Source organism: Nerophis ophidion, linkage group LG09, assembly GCF_033978795.1.
Source record: "Nerophis ophidion isolate RoL-2023_Sa linkage group LG09, RoL_Noph_v1.0, whole genome shotgun sequence".
Classification (NCBI taxonomy): Eukaryota; Metazoa; Chordata; class Actinopteri; order Syngnathiformes; family Syngnathidae; genus Nerophis; species Nerophis ophidion.
Genome location: NC_084619.1, coordinates 1055903 through 1071740, shown reverse-complemented (window position 1 = coordinate 1071740; position 15838 = coordinate 1055903). Strand labels below are relative to the sequence as shown.

The 15838-nt window shown below is 40.4% G+C and overlaps 1 protein-coding gene across 1 annotated transcript in view; it reads right to left on the bottom strand.

Annotated features, from left to right (window-relative positions):
* LOC133558879 (ryanodine receptor 2-like) overlaps positions 1–15838 on the bottom strand; it is a 261295-nt gene that overhangs the window by 210407 nt on the left and 35050 nt on the right. The window contains exons 31-38 of the mRNA XM_061910016.1: positions 9443–9548; positions 9205–9365; positions 8974–9133; positions 7162–7248; positions 6486–6712; positions 4515–4728; positions 3958–4455; positions 3692–3892 (exon numbers count right to left, since the gene is read on the bottom strand). Of these exons, the coding sequence (XP_061766000.1) occupies positions 3692–3892; positions 3958–4455; positions 4515–4728; positions 6486–6712; positions 7162–7248; positions 8974–9133; positions 9205–9365; positions 9443–9548 (1654 nt within the window). The remainder of the gene's footprint in view (positions 1–3691; positions 3893–3957; positions 4456–4514; positions 4729–6485; positions 6713–7161; positions 7249–8973; positions 9134–9204; positions 9366–9442; positions 9549–15838) is intronic.

The window sequence follows — 15838 nt, the reverse complement described above, 5'->3', positions numbered from 1 at the left end:
TTAGGTCAGTTTGATTGGCATAATGAGACAAATAATATTATCACATTAGGTCAGTTTGATTGGCATAATGAGACAAATAATATTATCACATTAAGTAAGTTTGATTGGCATAATGAGACAAATAATATGATCACATTAGGTCAGTTTGATTGGCATAATGAGACAAATAATATTATCACATTAGGTCAGTTTGATTGGCATAACGAGACAAATAATATTATCACATTAAGTCAGTTTGATTGGCATAATGAGACAAATAATATTATCACATTAGGTCAGTTTGATTGGCATAATGAGACAAATAATATTATCACATTAGGTCAGTTTGATTGGCATAATGAGACAAATAATGTCACATTAGGTCAGTTTGATTGGCATAATGAGACAAATAATATTATCACATTAAGTAAGTTTGATTGGCATAATGAGACAAATAATATTATCACATTAGGTCAGTTTGATTGGCATAATGAGACAAATAATATTATCACATTAGGTCAGTTTGGTTGGCATAACGAGACAAATAATATTATCACATTAGGTCAGTTTGATTGGCATAACGAGACAAATAATATTATCACATTAAGTCAGTTTGATTGGCATAATGAGACAAATAATATTATCACATTAGGTCAGTTTGATTGGCATAATGAGACAAATAATGTCACATTAGGTCAGTTTGATTGGCATAATGAGACAAATAATATTATCACATTAGGTCAGTTTGATTGGCATAATGAGACAAATAATATTATCACATTAAGTCAGTTTGATTGGCATAATGAGACAAATAATATTATCACATTAGGTCAGTTTGATTGGCATAATGAGACAAATAATATTATCACATTAAGTCAGTTTGATTGGCATAATGAGACAAATAATATTATCACATTAGGTCAGTTTGATTGCCATAATGAGACAAATAATATTATCACATTAGGTCAGTTTGATTGGCATAATGAGACAAATAATATTATCACATTAGGTCAGTTTGATTGGCATAATGAGACAAATAATATTATCACATTAGGTCAGTTTGATTGGCATAATGAGACAAATAATATTATCACATTAGGTCAGTTTGATTGGCATAATGAGACAAATAATATTATCAAATTAGGTCAGTTTGATTGGCATAATGAGACAAATAATATTATCACATTAGGTCAGTTTGATTGGCATAATGAGACAAATAATATTATCACATTAGGTCAGTTTGATTGGCATAATGAGACAAATAATATTATCACATTAGGTCAGTTTGATTGGCATAATGAGACAAATAATATTATCACATTAGGTCAGTTTGATTGGCATAATGAGACAAATAATGTCACATTAGGTCAGTTTGATTGGCATAATGAGACAAATAATATTATCACATTAGGTCAGTTTGATTGGCATAATGAGACAAATAATATTATCACATTAAGTCAGTTTGATTGGCATAATGAGACAAATAATATTATCACATTAGGTCAGTTTGATTGGCATAATGAGACAAATAATATTATCACATTAAGTCAGTTTGATTGGCATAATGAGACAAATAATATTATCACATTAGGTCAGTTTGGTTGGCATAATGAGACAAATAATATTATCACATTAGGTCAGTTTGGTTGGCATAATGAGACAAATAATATTATCACATTAGGTCAGTTTGATTGGCATAATGAGACAAATAATATTATCACATTAAGTCAGTTTGATTGGCATAATGAGACAAATAATATTATCACATTAAGTCAGTTTGATTGGCATAATGAGACAAATAATGTCACATTAGGTCAGTTTGATTGGCATAATGAGACAAATAATATTATCACATTAGGTCAGTTTGATTGGCATAATGAGACAAATAATATTATCACATTAGGTCAGTTTGATTGGCATAATGAGACAAATAATATTATCACATTAAGTCAGTTTGATTGGCATAATGAGACAAATAATATTATCACATTAAGTCAGTTTGATTGGCATAATGAGACAAATAATATTATCACATTAGGTCAGTTTGATTGGCATAATGAGACAAATAATATTATCACATTAAGTCAGTTTGATTGGCATAATGAGACAAATAATATTATCACATTAGGTCAGTTTGATTGCCATAATGAGACAAATAATATTATCACATTAGGTCAGTTTGATTGGCATAATGAGACAAATAATATTATCACATTAGGTCAGTTTGATTGGCATAATGAGACAAATAATATCAAATTAGGTCAGTTTGATTGGCATAATGAGACAAATAATATTATCACATTAGGTCAGTTTGATTGGCATAATGAGACAAATAATATTATCACATTAGGTCAGTTTGATTGGCATAATGAGACAAATAATATTATCACATTAGGTCAGTTTGATTGGCATAATGAGACAAATAATATTATCACATTAGGTCAGTTTGGTTGGCATAATGAGACAAATAATATTATCACATTAGGTCAGTTTGGTTGGCATAATGAGACAAATAATATTATCACATTAGGTCAGTTTGATTGGCATAATGAGACAAATAATATTATCACATTAAGTCAGTTTGATTGGCATAATGAGACAAATAATATTATCACATTAGGTCAGTTTGATTGGCATAATGAGACAAATAATATTATCACATTAGGTCAGTTTGATTGGCATAATGAGACAAATAATGTCACATTAGGTCAGTTTGATTGGCATAATGAGACAAATAATATTATCACATTAGGTCAGTTTGATTGGCATAATGAGACAAATAATATTATCACATTAGGTCAGTTTGATTGGCATAATGAGACAAATAATATTATCACATTAGGTCAGTTTGATTGGCATAATGAGACAAATAATATTATCACATTAGGTCAGTTTGATTGGCATAATGAGACAAATAATATTATCACATTAGGTCAGTTTGATTGGCATAATGAGACAAATAATATTATCACATTAGGTCAGTTTGATTGGCATAATGAGACAAATAATATTATCACATTAGGTCAGTTTGATTGGCATAATGAGACAAATAATATTATCACATTAAGTAAGTTTGATTGGCATAATGAGACAAATAATATTATCACATTAGGTCAGTTTGATTGGCATAATGAGACAAATAATATTATCACATTAGGTCAGTTTGATTGGCATAATGAGACAAATAATATTATCACAATTCCAATAAGGCTCAAGACGTTTGTCAGACTTTTTCTTCCTGGTACTTTGTAAATACTCTGTCAAACGAGGTCATATCAGTACATTGTTTGACCTTTTTGCTAAATCTATTCCATAATTCAATTCCGCACACTGATATGCTGAAGCGAGAAGGTCCAGGGTTGGATTGGCGGACACTACTCTCCCTGTGGCTGCATGGACTCCATCTTCCCCACCTGGGGACAGGCTGATTGGCAACTCTAGATGTTCTCTATTGTGTGTATTCTCTATTTTCGTAGACTCTGCCACGAGGTGACAAAGGGGGCAGGGTGCACCCCGCCTTCTTGGGATAGGCTCCAGCACCCCTCTGCCCCTTGTGACCTCGAGAGGGACACGCGTTAAAAAAAGGGAGGGTTGGATGGATTGCTATGCTGAAGGTTTGAAGTGTTGTACGTGCATAGCAATGATCTTTGGTACAAGCCCCTGTGTACATAAGTCATGTCTTATGGACTCCAATGTGTTGGAGACATCCAACCTGCTCTTGCGGAGGCGAGCGGAACTCCTTGGTCTTGCGTGCAGTGAGGGCCGCCGACATGTTGAGAGCCTGCATGACTTGTCTGTAGCGGAAGCGCTGGTTCTCCTGCAGCTGAGCCACCACATTTTCCGAGAAGCCGACCACTGCTTCCACCCTGTGGCGCACCTGGACATCGCACAGGTAGGTCAGCACGTTGCAGAGCTGCAAGGAAAGACAAATAGATCAGCTTTGTTTGGATGGATTGTCACCAAACGCTGTGTGTTCACCTCAAGTTTGACCGTTTCAGGAAGTTTCATCTGCAGCAGACCTGGTTTGGGATCCTTTACGTCTTTTCCATTTGAAAAGACTCCAGGTTCTATCAGTTGGAGAACCCTGGCCAGGTCCTCCTGGGTCAGCACCCCCATTACCAGAAGGGTGTAGAAGAGTTTGATGAGAGGAACCAGCAGATGCTCTACACTGCCCCCTACAGGGTCTCTGACACCAGCATGCACGGCCCAGACGGCTGCACTCAGCATCTCCACTGTGAGGCTCTTCACTATATCCACAGGAAGTTCTGGACTGTGACTAAGGGCTCTGTCCCGTTGCAACCTATCGCTCCAGACAAAACAAGGCCTGGAGAAGCGCATCTGTGGTTTGAGAGACGTGCTCGGAAGGCCAAAAGGCAGACTGGAGCAAAGGGTGATGTCTCTGGTTTGCTCCGTCATGGGGACGATGTATTCATGGCTCATCATGAGACATGCGCTGGCGTGGCTGCTGAGGTAAACCTACGACACAAAGGTCAAGATGAGCACCTTTAGAAGCAGGAGGAGAAACACAAGCACACCTGGACAAGAAGCTGGTAAAAGGCAGAGCGCAGCGGGCCAGCTAGACGAGCATCCTGGAGGGCGTGGAGGACCTGGGACTGGTCCACATGGCTGCAGATGGCGTGGCAAACTCGGGTGTTGCCGTGGGCGCACACAGCGCAGTACAGGAGGAGGGTGTGGCACTGAAAGGTCAAGAGGTCCTCAAGTTCCGACAGCTCCAAGATGTCCACACACCTACAGGACGCCAGAAACAAGTTGATATGTAAATATAATAATATATCAACATATGTTGGAGCACTATATTTCCATATAAAAAAACACTGTAAATCAACTGGACAAAATTCAAACAATTTAATGCTTCAAAACAAACCATTAATTGGTTTAAATTATATTTTGAAGTGTTCAAATAAATGCTGTCCAATCAGACGTAATATATTGTGATTTGGCTGTGCCACAAGGATCTATTTTGGACCCGCTGCTCTTCAGTTTATACATCAATATTTGCACAAATACCACCTGCCAAATGTATGCTGAAGATGCAATCATTCAGGTGGAGCCGACACCTCACAGATATTAGACACCTGCTGAAGTATCAACAAGGCTTCCAAATAACTGCTTAACCCTAAATGATAACAAAACAGTCTCAATGTGTTTCTCTCTGGAGAAATTCAGGTCAACAATAATCTAAATAAAATAGATCAGGTAAAGGAATTTAAATATTTGGATGTTATTTTGGACCCAAAGCCAAAATTTGATGGCCTCACATCTGTGGAAGTCTGCCACTGGAGTTAAAGTCACAGTGGGAGCTGTAGAGTGACAGGGTGCTGGACCACTCTGGGTCAGTCTGGACCACTCTGGGTTCTCACATCTGTGGAAGTCTGCCACTGGAGTTAAAGTCACAGTGGGAGCTGTAGAGTGACACGGTGCAGGACCACTCAGGGTCAGTCTGGGTTCTCACATCTGTCGAAGTCTGCCACTGGAGTTAAAGTCACAGTGGGAGCTGTAGAGTGACATGGTGCTGGACCACTCTGGGTCAGTCTGGACCACTCTGGGTTCTCACATCTGTGGAAGTCTGCCACTGGAGTTAAAGTCACAGTGGGAGCTGTAGAGTGACATGGTGCTGGACCACTCTGGGTCAGTCTGGACCACTCTGGGTTCTCACATCTGTGGAAGTCTGCCACTGGAGTTAAAGTCACAGTGGGAGCTGTAGAGTGACATGGTGCTGGACCACTCTGGGTTCTCACATCTGTGGAAGTCTGCCACTGGAGTTAAAGTCACAGTGGGAGCTGTAGAGTGACATGGTGCTGGACCACTCTGGGTCAGTCTGGGTTCTCACATCTGTGGAAGTCTGCCACTGGAGTTAAAGTCACAGTGGGAGCTGTAGAGTGACACGGTGCTGGACCACTCTGGGTCAGTCTGGGTTCTCACATCTGTGGAAGTCTGCCACTGGAGTTAAAGTCACAGTGGGAGCTGTAGAGTGACATGGTGCTGGACCACTCTGGGTCAGTCTGGGTTCTCACATCTGTGGAAGTCTTTGCCACAGGATTGATTGATTGATTGAAACTTTTATTAGTAGATTGCACATATTCCGTACAATTGACCACTAAATGGTAACACCCCAATAAGTTTTCTAACATGTTTAAGTCGGGGTCCACTTTCATCAATTCATGGTAGTCAAAGTCCCAGTGGGACATTAAACTTTTCTCCACAAAACTGAAAAAGCTGCTTAAGGAAAATTAGAAGTGTGAGCACTAGAACTGGGTGTAGTGATGGACAAATGGGGACTGATATTTTTACTTTGTACTTGTCTTTATTATTTTGTATGTATTTAACACTTGTCTTTAAAAGTCTAACCAGGGACAAGCATTGCAAAAGAGCCTGTGGCTAGAAGTCTCATGTACGTTGACAAGGGTTAACTGTGGGTAACAACGATTGCTTGCACTGTCCCTGTCAAATAAATACATAAGTCATTCAAATCAATCGATTCAGACCTGCTTTCGTCAGGGATTTGGAGGGTCATGACTTGAAGAGGCTCAAGGCATTGGACTCTCCAGCCGTGGCGCTCGTCTGGACGATCCAGCGTCACGTTCAAGCTTCTGTCAGGCACTCGGATCCACGTGGAGCGGCTCAGACGCTGGACCTGAAGCCTCGGCGGGACCTGAGGTGTGGCCGTGGTCCGCAGGCTGCCAAGCAAACCGGCTGACAGCGGCATCGCATTCTGTGTGGACGGGAAAAAGTGTGATGAAAATAAGCAAAAGAAAAGGACAGGCTGTAAAAATGACATTAAGAAGATACCCATCACAATCTTTATGCTGCTTTTCAAACCTTAGGGGGTTTTACAGCTCACCTTCTCTCCATTCAGAGGTGTATTTATTACACCCTTATCAAGTCTTATCCCCTGGCATGAGGAGAGAAACCTTCCCAAAAGTCAGTGCATGTTCACCATGACAACTGATGATGACCTTGTGATAGGAGACGCCGTTTCTCATTCTGCTCCAGTCCAAAATATCCCGCAAATTTACAACTAGAGTGGCCTTTTTTCTTCAAGGTTGACCGAGTTGCAGAATTGAATGAACAGCTATTAGCCTCAGGCCAGGAGCTAACACAACTTGTCTTTGGGAATGCTGACTGCTGGTAATGGAGGTGTGCATTGTCTTTGCTTTTTACCTTCGTGCTTCCCAGCTGAAACTGGAACATGCTGCTGGTGGTGGGCTGGATGAAAGTGGCGGGAAACAGCTTGGTGCCGGCCTCCACCTGATTCGTTCACAAATGACAACACTTTACACACACTCGTCGTACTCAAAATGCAAACATTTGGAGACAGCTGGCAGGTGATTATCTGACAAATAATACTCTAAAACGACACATCTTATCAGGTTGATTTTTTCCATGCATGTACTGTATTTCACCAAGTGTTTCCATGTAAGTACTGTATTTCACCAAGTGTTTCCATGTATGTACTGTATTTCACCAAGTGTTTCCATGTATATACTGTATTTCACCAAGTGTTTCCATGTATGTACTGTATTTCACCAAGTGTTTCCATGTAAGTACTGTATTTCACCAAGTGTTTCCATGCATGTACTGTATTTCACCAAGTGTTTCCATGTATGTACTGTATTTCACCAAGTGTTTCCATGTATGTACTGTATTTCACCAAGTGTTTCCATGTAAGTACTGTATTTCACCAAGTGTTTCCATGCATGTACTGTATTTCACCAAGTGTTTCCATGTATGTACTGTATTTCACCAAGTGTTTCCATGTAAGTACTGTATTTCACCAAGTGTTTCCATGCATGTACTGTATTTCACCAAGTGTTTCCATGCATGTACTGTATTTCACCAAGTGTTTCCATGTATGTACTGTATTTCACCAAGTGTTTCCATGTATGTACTGTATTTCACCAAGTGTTTCCATGTATGTACTGTATTTCACCAAGTGTTTCCATGTATGTACTGTATTTCACCAAGTGTTTCCATGTATATACTGTATTTCACCAAGTGTTTCCATGTAAGTACTGTATTTCACCAAGTGTTTCCATGTATGTACTGTATTTCACCAAGTGTTTCCATGTATGTACTGTATTTCACCAAGTGTTTCCATGCATGTACTGTATTTCACCAAGTGTTTCCATGTATGTACTGTATTTCACCAAGTGTTTCCATGTAAGTACTGTATTTCACCAAGTGTTTCCATGTAAGTACTGTATTTCACCAAGTGTTTCCATGTATATACTGTATTTCACCAAGTGTTTCCATGTATGTACTGTATTTCACCAAGTGTTTCCATGCATGTACTGTATTTCACCAAGTGTTTCCATGCATGTACTGTATTTCACCAAGTGTTTCCATGCATGTACTGTATTTCACCAAGTGTTTCCATGTAAGTACTGTATTTCACCAAGTGTTTCCATGCATGTACTGTATTTCACCAAGTGTTTCCATGTATGTACTGTATTTCACCAAATGTTTCCTAACGGGAGACTTGAACAAACAAAGAGGGTTTCTCTCCTTGGTACGCCTGACAACTGCGATGAGGTGGCGACTTGTCCGGTGCCTACCCCGCCTTCCGCCAGAATGCAGCTGAGATAGGCACCAGCGCCCCCCGCGATCCCAAAGGTAATAAGCGGTAGAAATGGATGGATGGTACGCCTGACTACATTGCCACTGGTAGGCATGGCTATCCCTCACAATTCAACTGACACTGATATGGACGACCTTTTACCTTAGAAAAGAGAAGTGTTGGAAACTTCTGTTGTTGACTTATTTGGATTTGACTTTATTCAATGTTTGGCTTTAATTAGATTTTAAAAAAGCAGTTTTCTTTGAAGTAACATTGAAATCTATCAGAGGTGTTTAATGGAGGGAAGTAGTTCATCCCCCAGTGTGGTGGTGCACAAAGATTGACAGTCCTAGTTGCACGCCTACAAACTATGCTAGAATCAGCGATGAGAATAAGACGATGAAAGGAAATCCTACTTGGTAGAAGGTGGCCATCTCCACTCCGCTGGAGGTAAAGGTCAGCATCCCAGTGGCCGTGTGGATCAAACAACCGATTTCCAGCCCGGCACTCCTCCGACTGCGGGACAAACCCGTGGCCTCCCCGGCACAAACCATGTAACAGTCACTCCTCTTGACACTGTGGGAGTGGAGAAGATTGACACTTTATGTCCAAGTGTGCAGGATGAGACAAGCCATACCAGCGCTCACCTCTCCTGGACTTTGCCGCCGTCGTCTCCGAGGGTGACGGTCACCGTGGGGCTATTGTCGGGGTCAAAGGTCAGGTCATTGTGATGAAAATCCGGGGTGACCCAGCCCACCCACACGTTGAAAGGATCCTGGCCTGGAAGAACCCTCACAGAGTAGTAGTACTGAAAGGGACAGGAAGGACTCATGATGCTGGGGTCCTAGAGACCTAGAGAAGATGACAGGGTCTTCCTCTTCACACCTGATCAAGGTGATCAGCGTTGTCTTTGTCAACAAGGACATCTTCCAGAAGCCGAGGAGAGGAGTTGCTGCTGACCAGGTCTGCTTTGTTTCTCTTCAACATGAACCTTTGAAGCACACACACTAACTTCAAAGTGGAGTTATTTTAATGGACATGCACACTGTTCATTTTGTAGACTAAATATTTCCAACTTTGTTAGCATTATTTTCTCCTGGCCAGAACAGGACAATAACAAATGCACGTTGACGAAAACATTTAACAAATGAATTTATTCAACAAACCAAAACGAGAGGAAAATGTTGACAAAGACAAAATCCAATCATTTTTCATTTTGTGGTAGGACAAGTTGGGAATTTATCCAATCCCAGTGGCATGCAGGAGCCGACCACGACGACTGTCTTTGTGCACAAGAATGAAACCATAAACGCTAATCATGATGACGCTCCCCACGGTTAATGTTACACTTTTTAATTCAAATGACCTAAAAACCCAGATTGAAAACTGCACTGTGTTAAACTCACGGAGGACTTACTGCTGCCAGTTTGCTAGCTTAAATGCTAACATGAAAACAAGAGACGTACATCTTTCCCAGTTGGAAACAACATACCCCAATCTAGACGTAGGACACATTAGGGTGGAAGCAAGCAAGTTATTCACTGTTCTCTCTCGCCACGGAACTATGATCACCAATCTTTCCTCAGAGGAAAAGAGACAAGGTGTTTGACGGTGCGTTCAAGTACCGCTGAACAGAGTAGGACACACATCATGCCCGCCAGAAGTAATACATCATTAGATTAGATTTGATCTTCTGCCTAGTTTTTCTTGTTATATTCTTATTTCTACTGTTATATTTGCATTCTTATTGTTGCTTTTCATTTTTATTTTTAGTTATATTTTCTATTGGATTTCCATTTATACCCATATTATTTATTTTTTAGTTTTTAAATTCAATCTAAATTCTGTACACTGCTGCTGGGATTTGAATTTTACTGAGGGAAGTCTCCTGAAGGAATCAATCAAGTACAATCTATCAATACATCTATCTATCAATACATCTATCTATGTCCTCAGCACACTGTAGAGCTATTAGTTGCACAACTTGACAACACACAAAGAAAGACAGATACACATGTAGTTGAGGTTTTCTGTGCTTTATGCGTTATACAGTGCTTAATACCACGGAGTGTGTGTGTGTGTGTGTGTGTATATACAAACCCCGTTTCCATATGAGTTGGGAAATTGTGTTAGATGTAAATATAAACAGAATACAATGATTTGCAAATCCTTTTCAACCCATATTTAGTTGAATATGCTACAAAGACAACATATTTGATGTTCAAACTCATCAACTATTTTTTTTTTTGCAAATAATCATTAACTGGGTCATCAATGTCACCGACGTCCCACTGGGTGTGAGTTTTCCTTGCCCTCATGTGGGCCTACCGAGGATGTTGTAGGGGTTTGTGCAGCCCTTTGAGACACTAGTGATTTAGGGCTATATAAGTAAACATTGATTGATTGATTGATTGAACTTGGAATTTCATGGCTGCAACAGGTGCCAAAGTAGTTAGGAAAGGGCATGTTCACCACTGTGTTACATCACCTTTTCTTTTAACATCACTCAATAAATGTTTGGGAACTGAGGAAACTAATTGTTGAAGCTTTGAAAGTGGAATTGTTTCCCATTCTTGTTTTATGTAGAGCTTCAGTCCTTCAACAGTCCGGGGTCTCCGCTGTCGTATTTTAAGTAATATAATGCGCCACACATTTTCCATGGGAGACAGGTCTGGACTGCAGGCGGACCAGGAAAGTACCCGCACTCTTTTTTTTTTACAAAGCCACGCTGTTGTAACACTTGTCTTGCTGAAATAAGCAGGGGCATCCATGATAACGTTGCTTGGTTGACAACATATGTTCCTCCAAAACCTGTATGGACCATTCAGCATTAGTGGTGCCTTCACACATGTGTAAGTTACCCATGCCTTGTTCACTAATACACCCCCATACCATCACACATGCTGGCTTTTCAACTTTGCGCCTAAAACAATTCGAATGGTTATTTTCCTCTTTGTTCTGGAGGACACCACGTCCTCTCTTTCCAAATATAATTTGAAATGTGCACTCCTCAGACCACAGAACACCTTTCTATTTTGCATCAGTCCATCTTCGGTGAGCTTGGGCCTTGCGGAGCCGGCGGCATTCCTGGGTGTTGTTGATAAATGGCTTTTGCTTTGCATAGCAGAGTTTTAACTTGCACTTACAGATGTAGCGACCAACTGTAGTTACTGACAGTGGTTTTATGAAGTGTTCCTGAGCCCATGTGGTGATATCCTTTACACACTGATGTCGGTTTTTGATGCAGTACCGCCTGAGGGTTCAAAAGTCCATTATATCACCAATTACGTGCAGTGATTTCTCCAGATTCTCTGAACTTTTTGATGATTTTACAGACCGTAGATGGTAAAAACCCTAAATTCGTTGAGAAATGTTGTTCTAAAAATGTTCGACAATTTGTTTACAAAGTGGTGACCCTCACCCCATCCTTGTTTGTGAATTACTTAGCATTTCATGGAAGCTGCTTTTATAGCCAATCATGGCACCCACCTGTTCCCAATTAGCCTGCACACCTGTGGGATGTTCCATATAAGTATTTGATGAGCATTCCTCAACTTTATTGGTATTTATTGCCACCTTTCCCAACTTCTTTGTCACGTATTGCTGGCATCAAATTCTAAAGTTAATGATTATTTGCAAAAAAAAAATAAAAAATGTTTATCAGTTTGAACATGAAATATGTTGTCTTTGTAGCATATTCAACTGAATATGGCTTGAAAAGGATTTGCAAATCATTGTATTCCGTTTATATTTACATCTAACACAATTTCCCAACTCAACTTTCACAGTATCATGTTAGACCCGCTCGACATCCATTGCTTTCCTCCTCTCTAAGGTTCTCATAGTCATCATTGTCACCGATGTCCCACTGGGTGTGAGTTTTCCTTGCCCTTATGTGGGCCTACCGAGGATGTGGTAGTGGTCTGTGCAGCCCTTTGAGACACTAGTGATTTAGGGCTATATAAGTAAACATTGATTGATTGATATGGAAACAGGGTTTATACACATATGCATATATATATATATATATATATATATATATATATATATATATATATATATATATATATATATATATATATATATATATATATATATATATATATATATACACACACACACATAGATATGTATGTCCGACTTACTGCAGGCAATGCGGACCAAACTCTGACACTGATCATACAGGCAGCGGACCGCCACAATCAGACAGTCCCATACCCCATACTCTCTGAGCACTCCCCACAGGACTTCCCGAGGGACACGGTCCAATGCCTTCTCCAAGTCCACAAAGCACATGTAGACTGGTTGGGCAAACTCCCATGCACCCTCAAGAACCCTGCCGAGAGTATAGAGCTGGTCCACAGTTCCACGACCAGGATGAAAACCACACTGTTCCTCCTGAATCCGAGGTTCGACTATCCGGCGAAGCCTCCTCTCCACACCTGAATAGACCTTACCGGGAATGCTGAGGAGTGTGATCCCACGATAGTTGGAACACACCCTCCGGTCACCCTTCTTAAAGAGAGGAACCACCACCCCGGTCTGCCAATCCAGAGGTACCACCCCCGATGTCCACGCGATGCTGCAGAGTCTTGTCAACCAAGACAGCCCCACAGCATCCAGAGCCTTAAGGAACTCCGGGCGGATCTCATCCGCCCACGGGGCCTTGCCAACGAGGAGCTTTTTTAACTACCTCTGCAACCTCAGCCCCCGAAATAGGAGAGCCCACCACAGATTCCCCAGGCACTGCTTCCTCATACGAAGATGGGGTGGTAGGATTGAGGAGGTATTGGAAGTATTCCTTCCACCGATCCACAACATCCGCAGTCGAGGTCAGCAGAACACCATCCGCACCATACACAGTGTTGACAGTGCGCTGCTTCCCCTTCCTGAGGCGGCGGATGCTGGTCCAGAATCGCGTCGAAGCCGTCCGGAAGTCGTTTTCCATGGCTTCCCAAAACTCCTCCAATGTGTGAGTTTTTGCTTCAGCGATTGCTGAAGCTGCACACCGCTTGGCCTGTCGGTACCCATCCAATGCCTCCGGAGTCCTATGAGCCAAAAGAACCCGATAGAACTCCTTCTTCAGCTTGACGGCATCCCTCACCATTGGTGTCCACCAAGGGGTTCCAGGGCTACTGCCAAGACCGGCACCAACTACCTTGCGGCCACAGCTCCAATCCGCCACCTCGACAATAGAGGTGCGGAACATGGTCCACTTGGACTCAATGTCCAGCACCTCCCTCGTGACATGTTCAAAGTTCTTCCGGAGGTGGGAATTGAAACTCTCTCTGACAGGAGACTCTGCCAGACGTTCCCAGCAGACCCTCACAATGCGTTTGGGCTTGCCAGGTCTGTCCGGCATCCTCCCCCACCATCGCAGCCAACTCACCACCAGGTGATGATCGGTAGAAAGCTCCGCCCCTCTCTTCACCCGAGTGTCCAAAACATGAGGCCGCAAATCCGATGACACAACTAGAAGGTGGATCATGAAACTGTGGCCGAGGGTGTCCTGGTGCCAAGTGCACATATGGACACCCTTATGTTTGAACATGGTGTTTGTTATGGACAATCCGTGACGAACACAAAAGTCCAATAACAAAACACCACTCGGGTACAGATCCGGGCGGCCATTCTTCCCAATCACGCCTCTCCAGGTTTCACTGTCGTTGCCAACATGAACGTTGAAGTTCCCCAGTAGGACAAGGGAATCACCCGGGGGGGCACTTTCCAGTACTCCCTCCAGTGTATCCCAAAAAAATATATATATTATACGTATATTATATATATATATATATATATATATACAGTATATAGTAGAGGTTTCTGTGGTTGATCCGTTATACAGTGTATGTTTGTACAGAGCTAGCCAGAGTGTATGTAGTGTAGTTGTGATAACACACATGATGTGTATCATGATCTATATTAAAAGGGACTCACTCCATGTACACTTACTTGTCTGTTTGGTCCAGCTGGCCGGGGAAGCTTTTTCAAGTTGACTTTGGGGTAAGCAGTCCATTTATGTCTGCATAGCTTAACTCCAAGTTCCACATTTAAACCTGCAAGTCACGCCCACCTCACTCTTCTCCAACGTCCCACCCCTCCTTTGTGCTTACTATGTATAATGTACATATTACATGTAGTTATGAAGGTGTCTGTTCCTACATGATATATATACTTGCAGTGTGTATATTGTACATATTACATATTGTTATGAAGGTGTCTGTTACTACATGATATATATACCTGCAGTGTGTATATTGTACATATTACATGTAGTTATGAAGGTGTCTGTTACTACATGATATATATACTTGCAGTGTGTATATTGTACATATTACATATTGTTATGAAGGTGTCTGTTACTACATGATATATATACCTGCAGTGTGTATATTGTACATATTACATGTAGTTATGAAGGTGTCTGTTACTACATGATATATATACTTGCAGTGTGTATATTGTACATATTACATATTGTTATGAAGGTGTCTGTTACTACATGATATATATACTTGCAGTGTGTATATTGTACATATTACATATTGTTATGAAGGTGTCTGTTACTACATGATATATATACTTGCAGTGTGTATATTGTACATATTACATATTGTTATGAAGGTGTCTGTTATTACATGATATATATACTTGCAGTGTGTATATTGTACATATTACATATTGTTATGAAGGTGTCTGTTACTACATGATATATATACTTGCAGTGTGTATATTGTACATATTACATATTGTTATGAAGGTGTCTGTTCCTACATGATATATATACTTGCAGTGTGTATATTGTACATATTACATGTAGTTATGAAGGTGTCTGTTACTACATGATATATATACTTGCAGTGTGTATATTGTACATATTACATATTGTTATGAAGGTGTCTGTTACTACATGATATATATACTTGCAGTGTGTATATTGTACATATTACATATTGTTATGAAGGTGTCTGTTACTACATGATATATATACTTGCAGTGTGTATATTGTACATATTACATATTGTTATGAAGGTGTCTGTTACTACATGATATATATACTTGCAGTGTGTATATTGTACATATTACATATTGTTATGAAGGTGTCTGTTACTACATGATATATATACTTGCAGTGTGTATATTGTACATATTACATATTGTTATGAAGGTGTCTGTTATTACATGATATATATACTTGCAGTGTGTATATTGTACATATTGTTATGAAGGTGTCTGTTACTACATGATATATATACTTGCAGTGTGTATATTGTACATATT